The following is a 24,688-nucleotide window of genomic DNA, read 5'->3' on the forward strand; positions in this document are numbered from 1 at the left end:
AGTGAAGCTCTCAAAGAAAGACCATGGAGGACTGCCTTCCCAACAGTTTAGTGTCCCATATTGACATTCACCCAAAACTGTCTTTTAAAGGAGCAGGGAGCTCTCTACAAGTGTCCCAACCGAAATACATGCTGGAACATGCCAAAGAAAAAGCCGTGATATGTATTTTTCACTACCACAGTGGCGTGTGCCTCAATGGTTCCTTCAGCACTGTGGCTTCGAAGGGCTTTTGAATACACACCATTAGTATATTGTCACAATAAACCTGGTGTTAGCAAATAATGCTCTTCTAGAAAGTTCTTCTACACTCCGTAGTTAAAACATACCATGAAGAATAATTGAAGAGTGAGTTTAAGTGTTCTTGTTTACTGGCATAGTTTGAATATTTGATGGTATGCTGTCTCAGTAAACATTTAGGCTAAAATCTGGTATTTCAAGGCACTTATGGACTCTATATAACTAGATGAAAACCAGGACAAATCAGAAGTGACAGTTAAACAGCATATAATATAAAAATATCCTTTGTTTACAATTTACAAAATGTATTACAATTGTCATCTCTGCTATCTTGTAGTTCCAGATGTGCGCCCAGCACTTTTTTTAACGGAGCTATTTACTAACAGTAGGGCAAATAATTTACAAATAAAGGTACACAAAAATTTAGGTCATGCAGAGACTTCTTACACCTTCAATTAATACTTTATGATTGCAGCTTTATCAAATTATATACCTGCTTGCCCTGTACATATACAAAATAAAGTGTACATAGTAATCAAACATCAGCAAAAAAGTTTTCCATAAACTCAATAAAGTTTCACTATATTAATATGTCTATAAACAGTGTGTAACAGGATTAAAAGGACATTAAGGCAATAATACTTGAAGTAACAAAATAAACCTTATGTAATACTTGCTACTAAGTGTAATAAGGCAGGTTGATGGCCCCAAAGTTAGATTGCAATACTAGAATCCACTGTTATGAATATTTAAGATTTGTGTGGATGTACAGCTACAGATTACCATTGTGTAGTTGTGTCTACACTGTGTTAGTCCCTCTCCCCCCACCCCAAAAATAAAGAATGGGATACTAGTGATCTAGTTCAGTGGCACTTGAGTATTCCAGTATAAAATTTAGTAAATGTCCATTAATTCTTGCATCATGTCCATTCTGAAGGTGGCTCTCTTGGTCCTTTTGGTTTTCCACAGCGATTTCCAAAACCTAAAAAGATTTTTTAAAGTGACATGTTTGTAAAGCAGATTTACAGAACTCAAAATACTTTACTAAAACTCCTCAAATAAGCTCATTAAACAGACCCTTCAGTAGCCTCATGGACACAAATATCTTTTTAAAGTGGTAATTAGCACTAGACTGTACTGTTCTCAAAACAGAAAAAAAGATGCTGTGATCTTGAGTTCACAAAGTTTTAAACTAAAAAGCAAAGCAAAAAAAGTATCCAAAAATGTAATTAAAAGTCCAATTTTCACCAACTTTGGTGGGCAGGTAGAAGAGTCAACTGGAGATGCCGTGCAATTCTGGAGTCTCTAGAACCCTAAGGAACTGCCCCCTCCTCCCAAAAAATCCTGAATATCCTGAACAGTTCAGCAGAGCAGCTGGGTTCGGGTTAGATCCCAAACCCAAATTTGGTTTTCCTGATTTATGCTCATCCCCACTCAAGAACACTTCTCTCAGGCCCATTATGCACGGGGGGAATAGCGCGCATTCGGTGACTAAAATCACCGATAACGCACGGTGCTGGCTGCAACCGGCCGCAGATTCGGTGCACGCCACCAAAAAATCCGCGTTAGCGAAGCGCGGAAGAAAGCGCAGCTTCCGGGTGACCGGGGTGCAACCAGAAATGGCGCCGGGGTTGCCGCGTGCATAATCGGTTACTCTGGGTTTTGCCGCCATTGCGTCCCGTTCCATGCATATGCAGTTTGCTTCGCTTCTTCCCCCTCCGCGTTTTCCATGTGACCTGAAATCGCCGTTTTGGCGGCCGTGCATAATGGGCCTCACACAGACATGAAAACAGTACATTCTGTATCCTTATATTTCACTTATCGTTTACAATTAGAATAATATTGTAGTTCTAAAAAATTACAAATTTTGTTTGCTACAAATGTCTGTTTGGTGTTTGTTTAGTTCTTCAGGGTATATACTTAGTTATATATCCCATTGAACCACTATGGTTTTGCTATGATTATGCATCCAGGCAAAGTTTTTGGCAATTATGAGGAGTGTACATCTGGCTGCTGTGAGAGGCAGATTTTGCAGCTACCTAGTGTAGGGTTTTTTCCTAGTGCATTAATCAAGTATATGTCTTTTTTAAATTGTACTACATTGTACACACCAGAAGCTATGTATTAATTTTATCAAGTGATCAAATACATGCAGCAAGGATAGATTCAGGTGAATAGCTGTGTTGGTCTCAAGTAGCAAAACAACATTTGAGTCCAGTAGCACCTCTAAGACAAAGTTTTATTCACGGTGTAACCTTTGTGTGCAAGCACATTTCTTCAGATACTGTGTTTGCAAGTGATGCTTATACCTTGAATAAAACTTCATTGGTCTTAAAGGTGCCACTGGACTCAAACTTTGTTGTGCAGTAAGGATTTGTTACGCACTAAGGATTGATTTGTTTACCAATTGCTGCAGTTTCAGCTGGAACTTCTGAAGCAGGTTCTCTTCTAGCTGTAGGGCTGGAGAGATAAGGCTGAGGTATTCTGTCAGTCTGTGAGGAGTCTTCCAATTCAGGATGATCTGCAAAATAGACTCATTAATTCAGTTTTGCAGCTTGTTGTATTGGATCAAAATAAAATCATTCATAAGTTGAATGGGACTTTTTCTCCCATCCTAGCTCCACAGCGGCCCACTGATCTTCATGAAATGCTGCTCCTGAGGGCGGGATACACTGAAGAATGACATCAAAGAATCTGTAGCAGAAAGTGCAGATTGGTAGAAGCTGTAGGTACAGCTTGGATCCAATCCTTTGTCTCCAGTAGTTGAAGCAATATTTTAGGTAATACCCAGATTTATCCGAATTATTTTCATTAGTAAAAAAACTTCTTGCACTCCAACAGAAGGTACTACACAAACACTTGCTCTACTGTAAAAAAAAAAAAAAAGCAAACACACTAGTTTCACTAACAACCTGCAATAGTCTCTTCTGTTGTCAAAGCATGAATACAGTGTTCCTTAAAACATGAATCCCTCACTTTCAATGACTAGGTGCGTGCATTTTGAACATACTGTGGAGTCTCATGTTAAAAACAATATAATGTATCCCTGTGTGCACACACACACGCATATAAACACACAGCTGGCAAACAAGGATGTCATACCTTACTTTGTCATGAATGGCTTCTAATGCACTATATCAGCGGTTCTCAACCTTTTTGGTGCTGTGACCCCAGCAGTGGCACGTGTGTGTGGCATGCATAGGTGCAGATGCACAACAATCAAGGTGCCATGGAGGCAGCAAGTGCCATGGTTCCACTGCCTCTGCCACCTGCCACTGCCGCCACAGTGGTCAGCAATGGGGATACCCCATGGAAGGGGCCAAGAGACCCCAAGGTTGAGAACCATTGCACTATGTGAAAAAGAACACACTTGTAGGATGAGTATATAGCATGCAGGAAAGCGCATGCAAATACTTGAACATGCACAAGAAATTTCTGGATCAAGGTGTCAGTTTTCATTGTAGTACACAGGCATCCCACTCTGCAGCCCTTTATTTGTTAACCAAATTAACTGCTAATTTCTGCAATCTGATTCTATATATGACCTACCTTGTACCACCTTCTACATACCGGCCACAGCCCTAGTCAGCACTACATGGATCTAAAAGCTTTGCCACATCTAACTCATTAAGTAGATACCCCATTTTGAGTGCTGCAACATCCTATTTTCAATTCTTTGTCTCTTTAAAGAAAGATGAATCACTTACCAGGCTGTGCAGTTGCAGCCATTTTCAATGCCTGTTAAAAAAAAGTATTGGAAAGGTTGGCTCAAGGTAAGTTTTTACTACAAACTACCCTAAGAATTGTCACCGAATGATAATTACACAAATGCTGGAATAAATGTAAAAATAATTTCCTGCCTGTTTTCTGCCAATGACACTCTAGTCCACTCAAGGCACCATGGTGTTTGCCAAAGAAAGCTGATGGACCACTGCCCAACTTGGCTCCTGACTGGCTACTGGAAAGCTGACTGGCTACGAAGCAGTTTTAAAATGTTGCTTTGGTAGCACTTGCAACCACAGCACACAGATCTTCTCTGCATGACTGAAGATATATGTGGTGTCTATGCAAGAAAATAATTTAGAACAAAACACTGCTATTAAAAAGCAGCCTATTAAACAGAACTTCTTCTTGAAATGTTAAAGAGTTACTAGACATACGAATACTCGACATTGTGGTTGGTTCTGCCACCCAGGGCAGCCATTTTTTGGCTGTGCCCAACACTAAAGGTTCTTATAGGCTCAAAATGTTCAGCACCCCTGCTTTAGTTCAAAGTTAGGCAATGGTCCTAAACACCAACCTCCATACTCAACATTAAAACCACCTGGCTGTTTCAGTCACCTAGGTATTTTAATCTACACATCAGATACCAAAATTATATGATTATAATCATATTAATGGGGGGAATCAGCTTACAAATCACTGTCAGCCATTTTCCAGTCATGCAATATATATTGGTTTTCAAACTTCTGCACCATCATGATGCCTAGGACCCAACAGACAAGCATCTCCAAATGCCAAACACATAAGCTGACCCAGCAACATATTTATCCACCACTAATCTAGTCAAAGTATGATATTAAGATGTATTATAATAATCAACTATAAAGCTATGATTTAACCCCTCTGTATTCTAAGTTTGTCAAGAGATACCACTTGCCGAAGTTTCTGTTAGAAAACAATGACAGCTATTCTATCCCAATATAGGCTTCAGTAACCTGTCTGCTAATCTATGTTACCCATTCCCCTCAAAATAGCAGCTAGATTCATATTTAACATAATAGGGTAATTACTACTGTGAAGGCTTTAGCAACTGCAAGCATTACGAAGCGGGCTCAGAGGGCAACAAAGAGCCTGGGCAGCTCTTTGCTACAGGAAGCAAGCGTTCTTTGCCACTTTATCACAGAATACAGCCATACTGTAGATGGTTATCCTTTGAATACGTTAATGTTTCATCATTTTAAACACTGCCTATTTATATTTTTAACTAGAATGTTCTGAACATTTTTCTCCCACCATTGAACTTGCATATACTTACTGTACATTGTGTTTGTTCAGAAGTTTTCTGGTCTTGTAATGAGCTCCATTCAGCAACTTGTAGAAAGAAAACAGCTTTGGGCAAGGTTGTGAGTAGGAAAGCCATTTACAAATATTTTCAGTAAATATGCTGCTATATTCAACATAATTATAAATACAGGGAACACTTTTCTGGAGGACCATCAAAATTAGTAGTTGAAACTTTAAAATTATGTACCCAGATATAGATACTAGGCTTTTAATTCTCCTATATAAGCTTTTGACAGTAACTAAGACAGCAGTGGATAACTGGCCAACTCCACATGCATTGCGACATTGCCTGAAAGAGGGCAGAGCTATGCTGCCACACGGATACTATGGGGACTCTTGCTGGAATATGTCACTGGTAACCAAAAAAGTTACAAGGCCAATAAATATTTTTATTTTATTTGAAGTATTTAAAGGCCACCATTCTTCCAGATAACTGGAACCAAAGTGGTTAGAGTACATGGTTATTACTTTGGCTCATAACTTTGGCCAATGTCTAAACAAGGCTAGTGCATGAACTATACAATTTAGAAAATACAATCAGATTCCAACATATCCAATGAAAGGCTTGAAGACAAATGTGCCCGATGCAAGTGATATATATTTTAATCCACAGCATATATATATAGGATATATAGGATTTCTATAATATGCTGTTTTCACATCTATACAAATCCATTACACAATGGAGAACTACCCACAAGAATTATATCATTGTTTTGGCTAAACAAAAATATTAAACTCACTCTGCTGACTTGCAAGCACAAGGGACTCTGGTGTTCTTTCTGGAAGAGGAGGGGAGGAGTCTTCACTAACACCATCATCTAAAACCATATAAAATTATCAGGCACGCTAAATAACTATCAAAGCTGCAACAAAATAATAAAGCATTTCATCATAAATCAAAATTATAATTTACTAGCAAGAAAGCCCATTGCAAGCAGGAATGCAATGGGCGCTAGGACCCAGGGGACACCAGGAGGTGCAGATCTCTCTGTGTCTTTCTCCCTCTCACTGCGTGTCTCGATGTGCCTCGCAGCAGGAGGCATAGCAAGGTTAATCAGGGCTGGTTTGTAGGAGGGAAGGAGGGCTGGTGTGCAGTTTGGGGCAGCTCTCTGTCTGTCTCTCCCTCCCTCCGTCGCAGCTGGGGCGGCTCTCTCTGTGTCTCTCTTTGCCTTCCTCACAGCAGGACCGATAGGAGGGAATGAGGGCTCGTGTTCGGTCTGGCAGGGCTCAGTGTGTCTCTCTCTGTCTCTGGTGCATCTGAGAGGAACATGGCTAGTGTCCAGGGAGGGAGGGCAGGAGCTGTAGGGGCAGGGCCAATCAGGGTGCAGCCAGCTATTCAACCCCCCAGGCTGTTTCACAAATATATATTCACAAATATATAGAGGAACCATGGATAAGGATAACAAATGGGTTACTGAATATTCTTTTCACAGTATAATACAAGCATAGATATTTTACTCTTCATTTTAAATCATCTTTATTATAATTTTTTTAAGCTGTGCTTTTAATTGTTAGCCAACGTGGTGACCTTGGTGAGGCAGAAAGGCAGAATATACTATACATTAATTAATAAGCATTCCAACTTTGTAAAGGGTTTTTGCATAGCAGCAAGCAGCCCACAAAAATTAGATATTAAAGGAAGCTGTTTCTAGAACACCTTCATATATTTATTAATAATAAGTGACTGCTTAGAGAAAGAGAATATCCTTTTTGGTTTTTATCAAATGTGCCTGTGTCTTCCACAAGCACATTTCTGCTGATGTAAGATAAAGGAGAGATGATTTCACCCCTTTCTTTTACTCTCAGCAGTGTCCCTACCCATACAGCTATTCCTCTATACAGGTCCCCATGACTCTGGAATAATCTTTCTAGAGTATGGAAGGGACTGCAAGAATGGAGATGAATTTGGAAAGACTCTGCTCAACTTCTACAAATATATGGCTGGATTATAGGCCACTATGCTATACCTTGAATAATAGACACTGCAATAGAGTGGCCAGCAGATCAATATACTTCATCCATACTAATGCGCTCATACTAGTTTAACTGCCCTGAACATCTTATTTTTCTTACTTCAGCTCTACAGCTGGAGATTTGATAGAAGAGGTAAGACTTCTGCAAACACATTAAATTATGCCATGATAACCAGGCAACCAAAATTAGGCCTCCCAAAATTAGGCTTCCAACTGAAGGTTTTATCCGCCAAGCCATGTTAGCCTTTGTTTTAATATGTACAATTTAGTTCTAAATATCTTTTCCAAGCCAGTAAAAAATAAAATCAACATAATATAGGTAAATAATATATTGGTAAAATCTAGAACTGCTTACCTTTGTTGACACTAGAATGCACTGGAATTACAGCATCTTGCCTTGCAATGGACATCGGCAATACTTTCCTAGCCAAAATGTTTTCTGTACTCACAGCTGCAGAAACTGTGGCACTTGCAGTTGAAATATTAGATATGCTTTGAGACCTGGTTTCACCAGAGTTCCTTTCATCCGTATCAGAATCATCAGAATGCAGAGGATTTGTAAAACAAAGAGGGGCTCTACCAGAAACTACAGCTGTATGATGGAAATTTTGCAATTCATTGGAAGAGGAATCCATGTGAGGTGGTGAGTTTGATACTACTGACAGATTTTTAACACCAGGACATAAAACAGCTGTCTGTAGGTCTTCTGGTGTTGTTTTGGGCTGTACATTTTCATCCCCTTGTAGTGACCACCGAGCATGTCCCTTCTCTTTGAGAGGCAAACAGTCTGGTCTCTGCACAGCATCAGAACCTATAAGACACTGATGTCCTTCCAGTGAAGGTATTACAGTTGTATTCAGTGGCTGCATATTGCCTTCCAAACCAGAGTTTTGCAAGGTATCAACAGATGTGTCTCCAGAGCCTTGCTCCTGTGGCTTAAATGTTTTACCCAGTGCACAAGAGGAACCACTTTTAATTTTAATTGCATGTCCCCTGTTCAAGAGAGAGTTGCCATCAAAGCTCCTTGGCCCTTCCTGAAGAGGTACCTTTTTAATTTCAAAACTCAAGTTGCGTTCCAGCTTCTTCTCTACACATTCAGACAGTTCATTCTTTCCCGAATGGTCTGTTCCTTTGCAGTAGTTTTCATTCAGATCTGCTGGATGTTCCGAAGAAACAATGTGCAAGACAGGCTTTGGGTGGTATCTATCATTGTCCTGCCACACAGTCGTGACAGTTGGGTAGGCAGAAGGCGGCGATGGAGTTAAAATGGGTGGCACTGGATGGGGCTCAGGAGGCTGCAGAATTTCTTCTTTAACATCTCCTTCTACAAGGCAGCTAAAACAGATTGTTGTGTAAGTTCCCCATAATTGGTGTTGATGCATGCTTATTATACAAGTTACTTTATCAGAGTTAACAGGAGCTAGCAAAGCATTTCTACAGACCAGAGTAGCTATTAAAATGAGTATTTTACCCATACTACGGCAGTAATGTTCAAGAAGATTCACAATACAATAAATATAAAGCAAACACCAGATATTATAGTACCAGGAAATATATTTAAATAAGAGATTTGACCAAAAACACTTAAAAGGAATACCTAAAAGGTATTTTCCATGGGAAGGATAAAAAGAGAGATACATACACAAGGAAAGGTATTTAGAGACTAAACAAAAAGCAGAAAGCAAATGCTACAATAATTTTGCAATTTATATTCTAGAATGAAACATGGAAATTTAAGTTTTAGAAACACTGAGAGGAATGTACCCTCTTGTGGCAGCATGTGGAAAAATGTGAAGTAAGTTTTAGCTCAGGTCAGTTTCTGGAAAGGGGTGGGGAGACAGATAATGAAAAACTCTGTTAGCTTACATAGACACAATATATACCCCACCTTTCTGCCCTTATCAGGCCCACCAAGTCAGCTAACAGATTCAAAAACATACAAAAATACACATCTTCAAAATCACTAAAACCAAAGTACATAATTAAACCAGTTAAAGCCAAAATAAAGGTAAAGGTAAAGGTAAAGGTAAAGGTAAAGGTATCCCCTGTGCAAGCACAGAGTCATGTCTGACCCTTGGGGTGACGCCCTTTAGCGTTTTCATGGCAGACTCAATACGGGGTGGTTTGCCAGTGCCTTCCCCAGTCATTACCGTTTACCCCCCAGCAAGCTGGGTACTCATTTTACCGACCTCGGAAGGATGGAAGGCTGAGTCAACCTTGAGCCGGCTGCTGGGATTGAACTCCCAGCCTCATGGGCAAAGCTTTCAGACGGCTGCCTTACCACTCTGCGCCACAAGAGGCTCTTAGCAAAAAGCCAAAATACACATACATAAACATAAAAACAAAAAGTAAAACATTGAGCAGAAATAAGGGAACACTAAAAGAACACCAAATGAAAATAAGTCTTCACCCACTGGTCAAAAATGGCAATAGAAGGGGGCAAATGAATCCCCCTGGGGAAAAAGTTTCTGAAAAGCCCTCTCTTGGGTTGCCAACCGCCTGGTCTCAGAATTTGGGAGCACTCCAGCAATATCCAAAGTGGCTGCATAAGTTCATAAGGCAGTAGGGGGATTCATCAGGTGCACTGGTCCCAAACCAAGCAGGGCTTTATAGGTCAGCAGTAGCACTCTTTGCCAAGAAAAATTGAGATCTTGTGTAGAGATCCACAATCCACAAAATTGGAGACATGTGGTTCCTAAGACCCATCCCAATCAACTGCCTGGTGGCAGCATTCTACATCATTTCCAAATACTTTTCAAAACAACTCCACATAGAGTGAACTGATATAAACTAATCTAGATGTAACCATGGCATTTATAACAAAAAGATCACAGCTAGCTAACTAGTCAAAGCTGGGAAAAGGTACAGCTGGGCACAGCTGCCACCTGCTTATCTACAAGTCAACCAGGATGCAAGAGCACACCGAAACCACAGACGTGTTTCTTCAAGAAGTGTGTACCTCATCCAGACCGGGTGACAACTTGCATCCTCAGTCAGACCTTCCATTCACCATCTTATCAGGATTAACCTCATTAAGCTCTGTATCCAGAATTGCTTCTTGGCACCAGCTCAGGGTTTCCACAGCCTCTCTGTGTCCAACAGCTTTGGTACTTACAAGTTTTCTTCAATAGGGTTGGATCCTGTGAGCCATCACTCTAGGGCACTGTCACAGATCTTTTCCATGTCTCTTCTGTCAGTGCAGCTGACAGATGAGGAAAAATGTTTTCTACTCACTTCCCTGTTTCCAATGCAGTCTCTCGACTGCATGGCTTTAATACCATAGAGGTTGTGCAACCTCCTAGAACAAACTTTCCTGATGGTAGAAGGGACTTGTGCTGAGTGACGAGACTTGTGCCCATGGATCACATGATCCAACCCATAAGTTTCAATGTGTTATAACTGATACACACTTTCAACAAATTATGGATTCCCAAGGAATGACAACAAAAACAAGCCATGCATTAACTCAGCAAACTACAAGCCAACAAGTAGGATCCTGTCAGATTTCCACTGGTTCAAGAGGAGCCCTTTTGACCCATGCAAAGGCCAGTGATTCTGGGACCTGGACAGATAAAAATGAAAAGCCACGCAGAAGTGAGCCAAAATACCCCCCTCCATCATATTGCAGTGGTGGAAAAGCCAGTTGGCTCCAACCACTAGTAAAGTAACCTTTGCTAAATAGTGAAGACAATGATTCCATACATTCAGAACTTCATTATCAATAACCATCATCATCAATAATGCACATAATGTACATCACCTAACACACAGTCATCATAAACTGTCAGCACATGTTTCAGAATCAGTTAGATCAGGGGTCTCCTACCTGAGGCCTGTGGGCAGCATGCGGCCCCCGACCTCTTTCTGTGTGTCCTTCCAACCTTCTTGTCTGCTGCTATCACACTCAGGGCATTTTCCCTCAGACCCATACTGTTTTTCCTGCTTCAAGAGGTAACATCTACTGCTGTTCATCCTGTCCCTTTCGTGCAAAAAAGACAATAGCAATATTGTGTGTTTTGGTCTCCATGGGTAGGATCTGGCTACAGGAATATTTCAATGTATTCACAACTGCTAAGAATCTGAATCAAACTTTTAGGTGTATGATGACAGTTGTTCCATGATCCAGCAACAAACTAGTTATTAAAAGATACCAAGGAACCTGAAACCCATCAAGAAACAATGTCAGTTCGGTTGTATAAATTGCTAAAACAGTGTATAGAAAGACTAACCCAAAGCTCTAAAACCAGATTATTAGAAATGCAGAAATTGTCTAGAAATCTAAAGAATGCATTCCTAGACATCTGACTAGATCAAACTGAATAAACAATAACCCCACATCAATGTAGTATTAAAGTTCAACATCCCATAAAATGTTGCCAGGATATAAACAGAAAAATAATATGCCAATTTTAGTGTCTCATACCAATAATATTTGTACAGCTTTCCAAACATCAACAGAAATTTAATGGATCCTTGTTAAGCTGTTTCCTTTACAAATTTTGAGTCCAGTGGCATTTGCATGACATTATCACTCAGCAAACTACAAGTCAAGTGCATTGTATCTGAGGAAGTCTGCATGCACAGGAAAGCTCATACTTTGTTGTTCTTAAAGGTGCCACTGGGCTCAAAATTTGTTCTGCTGCTTTAGACCAACACAGCTATCCACTTGAGTCCACCTGCTTCCTGCAAATGACAAAAGAGGCCCTACAGGAACCTTGCTCTGTCTCAGGGGGAATATGGAATTTACTTAGCTAGCCCCAAGCCAAAAAAATCTCTCCAGCTTTATTCCATACACAGAAATAAGATCGCTTTTTACCATTGCCACAGCCAGATACCCTTCTGGAAAGTGAGCTGTTTGTTTCTTAAACACTCTCCTTGAAATTATTAACACCAGCTGCCCTTCCTGATCACCTACTCAAAATTATCCAAGGCATAGGGAAAACCTTGGGAATTTCACTTAGACAGGTGACAGCTCTTTCCTGAATATGAATTACTCTATGTCTAGGCAAACATGGGACAAATCAGGCTTATGTGGATGAGGGCAGACCACCATAATGCCAATTTCATAGAAGGGAAAAACTAACGTGCTTACAATCACTGAATACACAACAAGGAACATACAGTTTAGCACAAATTGTTTAACAACTACTAAGCAAAGGGAAAAATAAAAGGAGCAGGAAATAGAATTATTTTCCCTTAAACCTATCACTTTCTTGGCAAATTAAGAGCTAAGCAGAACAATCTTTAAGTTTCCGGCCATATTTAAGGCTGCTTTTCCCAACCAGTCTTTTTTTTCCATTCAAGCTTCTCTTGTTCCTAAAATGGCCTTTCCAAAATCCTTCTTCCCAGTCTTTTCCTCCAAGTCCAAACAAACAACAAGTCCAAACCTTGTAAAAGGTAAAGGTAAAGGTATCCCCTGTGCAAGCACCGAGTCATGTCTGACCCTTGGGGTGACGCCCTCTAACATTTTCTTGGCAGACTCAATACGGGGTGGTTTGCCAGTGCCTTCCCCAGTCATTACCGTTTACCCCCCAGCAAACTGGGTACTCATTTTACCGACCTCGGAAGGATGGAAGGCTGAGTCAACCTTGAGCCGGCTGCTGGGATTGAACTCCCAGCCTCATGGGCAAAGCTGTCAGACGGCTGCCTTACCACTCTGCGCCACAAGAGGCTCATTTTAAACCTTGTAGACCCTTCCCAATCCCAACCTATATGAAGGCTAGTCTCCAGAAAAATTGCTATTCCAATGGTTACAAGGAAACCCTGGTGCCAAGGGATGAGTTCCTTTGTTCTATTTGTTACCCACAATTAACATATGAAAGGCCATTGTCCACACCCAATTAGACTAGCTAGAAGAACTTGACTTGCAACCTTTTGCCTGCCTATGAAGATGATTACAGCTTAACCTGTGGCAGTCAACCAAATATTATGCATATTTACATCCCAAAGTTGTGATTCTTTACAGACACCTGTGGATGACAAATTATTTCACCACACCTTGCTCCAACTAAATTTAAATACCTGCTGCGTGTCCGAGGTGGCTTTGGTGGGGGAGAATCCTGTTTCTCGACATCTCCAGCGCTAACAAGGTTCTCTGTGCTAACTTCATTCTGCCAAAAAAATTAAATCCCAGAAACTTTTATTCAAAGACGGAAAGCCACATTTACTAATAAACACTACCAAAACCGAAGTTCTAAGAATGGGAGATGAATGAAAAAAAATGCAATAATAAAGTCTTATCACATGTAACATAAATACCATAAATAGTTTTGGTCTACAACTCAGTGAAGAAATCTTTTTAATATGCCTAAGACCCAATTTGGTCCTGACCTGGACAGCTTGGGAAAGTCTAATTTGTCAGATCAACGCTGATTAATATTTGGATGGGAGACCACCAAGGAATACTAGGGTCACGACAAAGAAGCAGGCAATGGAAAACCACCTCTGAAAATCTCTTGCCTTGAAAACCCCATGGAGTTTCCATAAATCGGCTATTATTTGACAGCAAAACCCCCCCCCAAATAATTGAATGCACTTTTTCCCCCTAGCTTGATAATTTGAAATCCATGTAACTGTAAAAGTTAGAGTGTTAACTATTCTATTTGAGTATTTCTTCAGTGTGGACATCATGAAATATGCTTTATCTCATCACTAGGCCTGGATGGCATATAGCAGATGGTGAACAACTCATACAAAATTGTTTACCTCCTAAAATAATGCACAGAGATGCCAGGGATTAAACCTGAGACTTTTGCATGCCAAGCAGATTCTCTACCACTGAGCCACAGCTCCTCAGTTTAAGACTAAAATCTAGACTGCAAAGTAGCAAATTCCATACTAATTTTTAAGGAGGGATTTAGAGGAGATCAATGATAGTATAAGCTAGTTAGCCTGATGCCAGGTCTAAGTAAACAACAATAAACATTAAAGATATAATTTCTAAGTATGTTTCAGTTATGAGACTTCTCCACATAAACTCTATCCTTTGCTTCCTGTATTGATAAATTAAAAACAAGAAGCAGAAAATAGAGGTTAAGGGGAGAGATCTCATAACAGAAAGAAGCAATGTGGCCTTCAAAAACTGTATTGCAAAAGGCACTATTTAATTATTCCATATTTTTAAATTATTAAATATTATTTCAGGTGACAGAAACTCAAAGTGGACTATGAGCACTTTGAGCACAAAAAGAACCCTGCTGGATCATCTTGGTGGCCCATCTAGTCCATCATCCTGCCTCACAAAGTAGCAAGCAGTTAGCCTGGAGGAATTTCCCCAGACGAAATGAGTAGGTGACATGGCAAATGAAGCTCAGTATAAGTGTTAAAGGATTCACATTTGGGCAAAATTCCAAATTGCCATATATACTAATTTGGTCTGAACTAGCAGCTACTTGCAAAGAAAAATCTTAAAGTATTTCACTATGTGAACAGCACAAGGAAGTTGTTGCCTTTTTGTGCAACTGCAGTGAAGGCAGCAAATTCTAAAGATTATTATGGAAGAGACTGAAAGGGAAATGAACAGAACAGAACTATAACATCCTTGTGCTAAGGTGAGGATGCATCTGAATTCCATGTACTCTTCTCAAAAGGACTGCTATCAGAAAATTTACAGAAAAGGGCAACAAGAATTATCAAGCAAATGAAAAACCTTTTCTTTGAGAAAAGACTAACATTTAGGGACTTTTTACTTTAGAAAACAAACATGGTAGAAGACCTAGCAGAAGTTCACAAATTTATGAACAGAGTAGAGAAAAGAAACTGAACTTTTCCCCATTACAGATACCATGAGACGACCCTTTGCCAGAGAATGTCACTCGCCATTGCTAGGTTGATGAGAGGATACAGGTTTAGAATTGAACTGTTAGCAATGGCATAGAATCAACATGCCTTATAATTAAAGCACAAGAAGATTCCTTAGCCAAGAGAAAAGTATGTCTACCTCCCAAGATGCAGACACCTCTTGAAGAAACCTCTTGAAGCAGAAGCCTCTTGAAGCTTTTTAATGTGGCATTTTTATTTTAAATACTTTCCAAGTGACAATTAATCTTTTATCTGCTTGTGGTTATTTTGCGTGGATTAGCCAGCCTCTTAAATGGGCTATTAGGCAACAACCTTCTAGGCTGCTAATGTTCAGCAATGAGTTTGTCTAAGAAATCCAAGGAAGCACAACTAGAACAGAACAGACATATATTTCACATGATCACTCCCATTTGGTCATACTTGGACAACTGCAGTTTGTTAAATAGTTTACTGTACACAGACATTTGTAACATGCATCCAGGTCTACACATTATGCAACTGACCACCTGTTCCAGAGCAAACCCACCAAAAAGAGCCAAATCCAAACATTTCATTTATTATCTCAACATTATTCATTGTATTTGATATTGTACAATATTAAAGTATCATAAGGTCAGAAAAGTTCATTTCACAGCAAACTAACTGGCCCAAATCAGGATCTGAAAACCCATTACCAGTCTATGGTGCACTAGGACTTTCTATTTACCCCTTCCCACAGTAACTTGTCATGAGGCTGAAAAGAGATGCTCCTGAAGCCCCCCTCCTTCCCCAGGCCTGACATTCAGTGAGGAAGGAGATATGCTAACATATATGAAACGCTAGATTCACCCTGATACATGTTTGGAAACCTCTTCTGCTGGTATGCCTGGAAGGGATGAAGGACATGGGTTCTGGCTATGATAACTGCAGTTAAATAGTATTCAGTTACCAAACTACATTCTTTGCTTCAAAGATTTCTCCAAATTAATTGATACCACTGTATAATAGAGCCTAAGTGGGAATAAACTTGCTTGTACTTCCTTTTCACAGCAAAAGAAAAGTGAAAACAAAGCACAATAAAATTTAATACTAAAGAATTTCTACAACTGATTTGTTTTAATGAAAATAAAGTGACATACCAGCCCATCTGCGATTTTCCAGTTGGCACAGCTTTCATATTTTTGCAGTTGCTTTTCAAACAACTGTGCTATGGCTCGATGAACAAGTTCATACTGCTCCTGTATGCACATGACAAAGACTAAGATTAACAGAAAATATACACACACTGGCTTAGAGATAGTTTTGCCACAAACAGTGAAGCATAGTCCTCTACTGGAATTCTGCAGCAAAGACAGTAATACCTTAGTCTGTACCGCGGAGTGTCTTTGTGTCCTCATTTCTTGAATTAAGCTAAACACATTGAATTCCTCCGGTATTTTCTGTAAAGGAGAAAGGAAAATGACTATTCCAAAAGGACTTGGTTTAAAATACCATCTAAAAAGCCACAAGAACACTTCAATTTTTAGTATTAGCAGGTGCTGAAAGTTTAATATTGCAACTGTGTGCCAACCATCCAGAGTCACTGTACAGTTATACATGAATATATATTAGTGCCCAGCTTAAACCTCATTTCCAAATTAGTCTCAGTTTTGCACATGTTGTATTCCCCTATAAAACTCTCCTTTAATCACAGGCTAAGATGACCTAGTTTTGCAGCATTCAGATTGCTATAAATCCGCCTTACCCCAGCTTTCAACAAATTCCATGTGTAATCTATGGCACAGATGGCTCCTGTTCTTCCACACCCTGCACTATAGGGGGGGGGGGGGAAATGAACACAATTCAGTGAAGTTTTAAATCTGCTTTTCAGTATTTTTCATATATATTGCACACTTGAAACATAACAAAATGATATGGGTAAACAAGTCTTTGTTTTCATCGCAAAAGCACATTGACTCCAGTCCACAAAGTAGTTTTCTGACACAGTCAAACTTTTGTCTATTGTGTATACAGTATAGAAAACAATGGTACATTAACTCCCAATGAGTCCATTTAATTGGCAGCTTGTAACTGCATGCACTTTATTTCACCAACTGTCAAGCATAAAGGAGGAAAACCATTTGCAAGTAGTTTAAATATACAGCATCCCATAAGTTTTCAATACTCACATAAATTTGATGAAACTTGGATAAATTATTAGGGACTGTGGTTTATGCTACTGTGTTTAGCTTACTGAAACTAAGAACCTACTATGTAATTTTTCTATCTTTTAATGTGTCATTTTTATACATATATTAGATTATGCTCTGCTTCAGTTCTGGATTTTATGTTTCTGATTTGGTTCTACAAACCTAATTGTATTATATTGTTTATCTCGTCAATTGTATTGACTCACTTTGTGTAATTTGCCTTGAGTGAGAAAGGCAAACTATAAATGATGTAAATAATACTTACATTTATGCTACAACTTAATAAAACAGGTTGGTCTCCCAATTTCAATATCAAGGTTTTGTACCTACCTGAACCTACCCCACCCCAATAATGGGAAAGAATTTGAATGCATCTGACAGTACAATTTTAATATACAATAGGTCAAAAGAGCCACTAGAATCAATGGAACTATTCCTGACAAGCTAAGATACAGGCTGAATTTTGTGACAATGTTTCATTTGTATCCTGTAACAGTTTCATGAAGGTGTTCCAAGGACTCAGGAGGGATAGCAGCATATACTGTTTTACATTCTTTTACATATTTTTCTTTGTTTTATGATAAAATAGTTGTTACATTTTGCTTGTCCATCATTACCAGCCTCTCTGGTCACACACAGCCTAGACTTCTGTCTATTTTCCCCACCCTAAACTACAAGTCTGTGCAACTGCATGCAACTTGGAAGGTTTCACTGCAATGAGCAAATGGAGAAGAGTAAGAAGTACCAGAGATGAAACCCAAGAAGTTATCAGCAAGTCTGTGAAGACTATACAAAGATTAACAGGTGAATGCATAATCTCAAGGGCAGCACAGATTACACGGTAAGCTTCTGCATGGCTATTCCCTACTGCAACAGGATTCATATGCTTCACTGAACTATAATATATGTGCCAGTGCTATGCATACAGTGTTGTAGTAATTAAAAGGGCATTCCTCTGATTTTTATACATATATACACACATGTTAAGTTCACCTGGTAGGATATACTGCTGTTTTATTCTCCATTCTTCATGCATGATCTAAGTTTAGGAATTCCTAAACTATGTCAGATGGATGAATGTGCAGTACTGAAATTACATATGCAAAGAAAGCTCAAACCCCAACAACTCTCAAATAAAACTCGGGGGTGGGGGGAATGACACAGGCTCCTTTCTGAAATTCCACCATAACTGACATGAAAAATTTACTTTGTACCTGCAGTGTATACAAATAGGAACATCTTCATGCTCCTGGTATTCTCTCATTAAGCTGATCATGTCCAGAATAGAATCAAAAGATGAAGGAACATCATGATCAGGCCAGTTCACATAATGAAACTGATACACCCTACGTGTTTCCTAAAGGAAAATAAATTATAGGTAATATATTACATGTTTGTATATATTTAAAAGATCACTTTTTGTAACCAGACTAGATGTGACTAAGGAAATATTTAGAAATATAAATAAACTCTCACACAAGTGACATGCTACACGGAAGACATTTCAAGCATCCACTACCATAGAATCATAGACTCATAGAGTTGGAAGGGACCTCCCAGGGTCATCTAGTCCAACCCCCTGCACAATGCAGGAACTCACAACTACCTTCATGATGTGTGCATTTAATTTCAAGTTGCAGTCAACTTATTTAACCTTATAGGGTTTTCAAGGCAAGAGAGGTTCAAAGATGGTTTGCTATTGCCTGTCTCTGCATAGCAACCATGGACTTCCCTTCCCATCCAAATATTAACCAGGGCCTATCCTGCTTAGTTTATGAGATGTGACAAGGTTAGGCTAGCTTGGGTTATTAAGGTCAGGGTCCACTACAAATAGCAGATATGATATAGGTCAGTGTGTCCAATTCATGCCATAGGATTTTAAATAATTCCAGGAAGAAATGAGTATGCCAACTCTAAAACCAAGAATATATTAAGTAATTAGCACCCAACTGAAGGTTACTTATGAATACCATGATAGCTAAATTTGCCTCAAAGCCTTCAGCAGTGTGGTCAAAGCCTTCCTGGAATTGTCAATAAGAAATATGAATATCTTTTGAGTCTCTACAGATGTGTATTAGTTCAAGCAAGCAAATCCTTAATCAATACAGTTCCAAGACACTGACACACACAATCACTATTTAAGAGAGCTGACTTTGCATGTAAAATTTACTATGAAAGCAAGCCAATCATCACAAAGGGCAAGTATAGGAGATAAATGATCTAAAGAAATAATCTTTCCTCTCCACTGCTGCAACATGGTTATTCTGGTTTCCTGACCCAACTCTATAATCCAAACTCTGCAGTCAGCCACATGCCACAGGACAGTTACTACTCACCTTTGCATTATTCCAAATTAAAACACAATCAATTTCGCAAATTACAAAAACACTGCTATACACCATTCAATATGCCATGCAAGATTTTAGTATACCAGAGAATTCTCTAACACAAGCCAGTTGTTGATTTGGCTAAGAGTAGAGAGCTTGTATCTACTTACATTCTGAAATTCAAGTAGCAGAGTTCTTATATAGTAGTCTGTTCTTGCTTGCTCAGCTTCCTAAACAAAACATAAGGAAATATCTGAATGGAATTTAACAATACACTAGAAGAATAACAATGGTAGTATTAAATTTATTCAGATACATTCTAAAGCAGAAATCGGAACACTCTTATTTAAAGGAAATTAGAAATGAGAAAATTAGCTTAGATATCTTCAAGTTGCTCTACAAGTTTTTTTTAATGAAAGTTTTATACCATTTACAGCATTACAATAGCTGAGATCAAGAAACATTATCCCTGAAACAAGCCAGATTTGTCTGCCCCATATAATATCAGACTATTACCAAGTTATACCAGTTTTTGCATACTCTCCATACTTAGATGAGGGTACATTTCTGATGTATCCAGTTTACGTCCTTATTTCTCTGACACTATTCTTATTTAAGTGGTTCCCCACAAACCACTAAACAAAATTAATTTTTACTATATAAAGGTCCAGTTTTGTTCTTCATACAATCCTAGCCTCCTTTCATTCAAGTCTTTCAGGACCTTCTTAAATTCTTCAGTCTCTACTCATCTGCCTTTACTTCCTTCCTGAAATCTTACAATGGAGATCAATTGCTAACACAGTTCTTTAATTTGTCCAATCAGAATCAACTTATCAACAAATGTTTGATGTATTAATCATTCAATACATGCTTGGCTAGTTTTAAAATGTTTAGCAGCTTAAAGAAAAACTGATCCAAACAACTGTCATATACATCTATCAAAGTTAAAATAGGGCAACCAGAATAAGATCTATTCTGCTACACAGGATCTTGGCTATAACTCTATCAGGGGAATGGAAGGGAAATGTAAAAGAGACAGCTAGTGTAGCAGGCAATTACAAAACCTTTGTCCCATACAGATTTTAACTTAGACGCTATATTGGGCATGAATTGCTAGCAAATATTATGGCCCTGGACCAAATGTATAACACGCAGACTATGTCTGTGTCATTTTTGCCTGGCATTGAATGCATTTTTTATACAAACATTACTGTGCCGTGGGGTAACAATTGGATTCTTGCCATGGTAGAGCAAAGCTTTTAAAAGGACACTGACCTGCGATTAAGGTTTTCCTTTAAATACAACCTGAAGAATTCACAATAGCTCGCAAATGGGCCTCAACAATTAGCCCCTAAACTAGAAGATCCTGTTGTACTAGGCTAGCATATGTGCAGTCCTAAAGTGGGGCTGCACAGGAGATGATGATGAGCTTTGTAAATTTGTGGTGCCTTCACATTACATCAACACTGCTAACAATCAAAAAACTGCAGGTGGTAAGCATGAAGTACAATTTCAATTTAATGTAATTACAAACTAATGATGCTCATAAAGTTATCACAACCTTCATAAAATACTTACACATGAAATATGAAATGGTCCAAAAGACACACCTTCCTCTCCTTTCAGAGGCCAGTAACGCTCACATTTTTTCTGTTAACCAAAAACATATAATTTTTATATCAGCATATAAAATTTTAGATACTCACATTTTAACTTACTTTTTAATCTACTTCTAAAGATTTCAATTTAATTTCTTATGTTATTAATTTTAAGCCAACAAGGCTGTGTTGAGAATACTGGACTTAGTTTTAGTGTCATCCTGTTTAGTGTGCATTTTCAACTGTATTTCATACTGTTTTCATACCATCAATAGGTTTCATAACACTTGCTATGCTGGATTCTATAAAATCAGCTATCAACTTTTAATTTTGTAATTTCTAAAAAAAAACATGTGGAAATACATTATTTGTGGTCATCTACTGCTTTAATAGTAATATTTGCCAAAGACTGCATAGATACCACCAAACCAGCATACATACCCTTCCCATTTCAAATTCTCGACAAGCCATTACAATAATCTGGAAAAGAAAAATATACATTTATATAAGAGTTTCAAAATGCTATTCAGTCTTGTGCATGCACTCCTCAATGTAAGAGCCAGTGTGATTTGAGTGATTCCAATGTCTGACCAGGATACACAAGACTCAAATTCCCATTCGGCCATGAAATTCATTGAGTGAGCTTGGCCCATGCACTCTCTCTGATCCTAAGCTATTTCACGGGACTATTGTAAAGATAAAAGGGAAGATGGAAAAGAACCTGGTATACCACCCTGAGCTCTTTGGATGATGGATAGAATGACCTTAATTGCAGGTCAGTGTCCTTTTTAAAGGTTTGCTCTACCATGGCAGGATGGAATAAAAGTGTTCAGATTATCTAAGGAGAAGTACATTAGAATGTCAGTACATAAATAGCATGTTGTGACTGACTGCATTTTAAAATCTTATAAGTGCTGTATAAACAGGTGGATTGTGAAAGGTTAATGCTTCACAGAGTCACAGAGCCTTGAGTGACTGGCTGCTCCAAGAGATCTGACTGGTCAGCATGAGTTGAGCAGAGAAAATCTTTAGAGCTGAATGCTGAGGAGAAGGCAGTCTGATTTCAGCCCTGACTGAGAAGAGTCCAATACTGACAGAGTCTGTGTCAAGCCCTAACAGAGAATGGTTAAGTAATGAAAGGATTTGTGTTAACCCTGACTGAGAGCAGTTTCACATGGAGTACTGGGAAGATCGGAGGAGGAATGGGTGAAGACTCCCATTTGAGCCAAGAAAAAGGGATGGATCTTCTTGACCCATTATGCACGGGGGTTTTAGCGCACATTCGGGGTGGAATGGCGGCGACTAAAATCACGGATAACGCACGGAGCCGGCTGCAACCGGCTGCAGCTTCGGTGCATGCCGCCGAAAAAGCCGCGTCAGTGAAACGCGGAAGAAAGCGCAGCTTCCGGGTGAGCGGGGCGCAACCAGAAGCGGCGCCCGGATCGGCGCGTGCATAATCGGTTACTCTGGGTTTTGCCGCCATCGCGCCCCGCCCCGTGTATGCGTCGCGCCTTCCCCCTCCGCGTTTTCCATGTGACCCGAAATCGCCGTTTCGGCGGCCGTGCATAATGGGCCCTAGTGAGACAAGAATTCCCCAACCCAGTTAAAACAGGGGATAGCTCTGAAGACTGGAGAGATCCCTGGTCTGGTGCATTTAGTGAAGGAGTCTGGATACTGAATAACGTATCCCTGCCTTCTGGAAACCAAAAGAGTCAAATATGCTCAAGGAAGTGTTTAGGAAATACTGAAATATTTTGTTGTCTTATAACTTTAAAAAGCCTTAAGTGCCATTTCAGTAGCTTAAGGGGGATCCTGAGCCTTCTCTCAAGTTCCTGGGCTGAGCCAGTAGCAAAATTTCATACTGATAGGGTGGGAGAGCCATAGTTCTTCGAAAAAGAAGGAAATCAGTTAATATCACTGCTTCAGTCAGAAAGGGAGAAACAAACTAAAGGGAAAATCTTGCCTCTGAGGGAAGGAAGTGAGGTTGCCATACATGCAAAAGGCTATTGCAACATCTATCTATGTTTAAATATTATGCTTAAAACATCCAACAGCGCGTATACTATATACCATGCACAACAGCAGCCCACACCCACACTTTGAAAAGCAACTGAAATCCATGTGTACAATATTCACAGTAATTATAAAAGCTTGCCAGTAATACTTCCCAAAATGATTAAATGCAAAGTTACATTATTTGAACTGCCACAAGATTTACAATTTGACAGCCTGCTATCAATTCAATCTTCTGGACTAAAAGTTTTTCTTGTTATAATCTTCCATGCAGGATAGGGTTTTCTGTTCTTACGGTTAGCAGTAGATGACGCATACCAAAGAGTGGCAAGGATGTACTATAAGTGAGTAGTTAAATTTCAAGGCAGCTGTTACAAATATGTTTACATGACAGAACTGAATAGCAAGGTAAAATACTTACTGCAACATTGTATTCCCATATCATCCTCCAGAAATCTATTACTGTATTTGCTAGCGGTCCCTGTGTTGCTACATATGTTTTTGGCCCATAGACTCCCTGAAATTTTAACACACTGTAGTTAGCAGTTATAGATGTGTTGTGAATATAAGCACATTTTATAACATAAGCTAGTCACCTTAGACATAAAAAATTCAAAGGCTGATTCTACTTAAGGATGCACATCCCAAATGTCAATGTGTTAATCTTTTCAAGGAGGACCAAAGTGGAAGAGTAATGCTCCAGTCAGACAAATAACACTAGAAAAATATTCCAGAGTATAACAGAGGTTAAGACCGATCTCTTAATATAGAAGGTTATGACATAAATCACATTAAAATATAACCAGCAAATTAAAACAGAATGTTAAACTCACTGTTAAAGCCCAGTCACTGTTAAACATTCTTAGCTCTCCTAACGAATGTAACACATCTGACCCTCTGGGTTTTTTTCTGACACTTACATCTTCCTATAATTGGTGAAACTGGTTATTCTGACTTTTCCAAACCTATCCACCACTTTTTTCATAAATCTGAAACTTGTGGAAGTTATTACACCCATCTGAGGTTTCTTTTATTGTCCAATGGTATTTGGACAATGGAAATTGACTGCCATATGGTGAAACTTATTATTACATATATCCATTATTGTTTTCATTTTACAAAATTTATATAACACCTTTCTGCCCCCAAAGTGGCTAACAAATAAAAACAAATAAATTTACATTTTAAAGCAATTAAAAACCAATCAACCCCCACAACATCATTATGACAAACTAGAGCATCATTTGTTGTGAGAGAGTATTAATGCATTACAAATGCTGAAGAAAGTGTGGCTGAACTGTGGCCCTTACTTATTGGGAGACTATCAAACTTTCCGCCTCCTATTTGCTTTTAGTGATAAGATGTGCTGATATTTACATTATTATTATACATTACTGTTATCAGATGTACTGTCTCTAAGGCATGAACTTCTGTGACCCCAGGATTTTTGTACAAGTCTAGTGACTTCTCATTCATGCATCCATGGTTTTATGAATACCCTT

General features: G+C 39.0%; 1 protein-coding gene across 2 annotated transcripts in view; it reads right to left on the reverse strand.

Annotated features, from left to right (window-relative positions):
- Positions 1–487: 487 nt before the first annotated feature.
- Positions 488–24,688, reverse strand: part of PTPN12 (protein tyrosine phosphatase non-receptor type 12) — a 54,173-nt gene continuing 29,972 nt past the window's right edge. Inside the window, exons 4-18 of one of the 2 annotated variants that reach the window (XM_077338058.1) lie at positions 23,608–23,703; positions 21,615–21,653; positions 21,154–21,225; positions 19,746–19,805; positions 18,463–18,605; positions 16,804–16,870; positions 16,421–16,498; positions 16,199–16,297; positions 13,302–13,390; positions 7,636–8,615; positions 6,048–6,125; positions 5,276–5,349; positions 3,945–3,975; positions 2,642–2,758; positions 488–1,219 (exon numbers count right to left, since the gene is read on the reverse strand). In XM_077338058.1, coding sequence (XP_077194173.1) covers positions 1,158–1,219; positions 2,642–2,758; positions 3,945–3,975; positions 5,276–5,349; positions 6,048–6,125; positions 7,636–8,615; positions 13,302–13,390; positions 16,199–16,297; positions 16,421–16,498; positions 16,804–16,870; positions 18,463–18,605; positions 19,746–19,805; positions 21,154–21,225; positions 21,615–21,653; positions 23,608–23,703 — 2,085 coding nt within the window. In that variant the 3' untranslated portion in view covers positions 488–1,157. The remainder of the gene's footprint in view (positions 1,220–2,641; positions 2,759–3,944; positions 3,976–5,275; positions 5,350–6,047; positions 6,126–7,635; positions 8,616–13,301; positions 13,391–16,198; positions 16,298–16,420; positions 16,499–16,803; positions 16,871–18,462; positions 18,606–19,745; positions 19,806–21,153; positions 21,226–21,614; positions 21,654–23,607; positions 23,704–24,688) is intronic. The other variant, XM_077338059.1, reaches the window with a different exon arrangement.

The sequence above is a fragment of the Paroedura picta genome, chromosome 5 (assembly GCF_049243985.1).
Source record: "Paroedura picta isolate Pp20150507F chromosome 5, Ppicta_v3.0, whole genome shotgun sequence".
NCBI classification, from domain to species: domain Eukaryota; kingdom Metazoa; phylum Chordata; class Lepidosauria; order Squamata; family Gekkonidae; genus Paroedura; species Paroedura picta.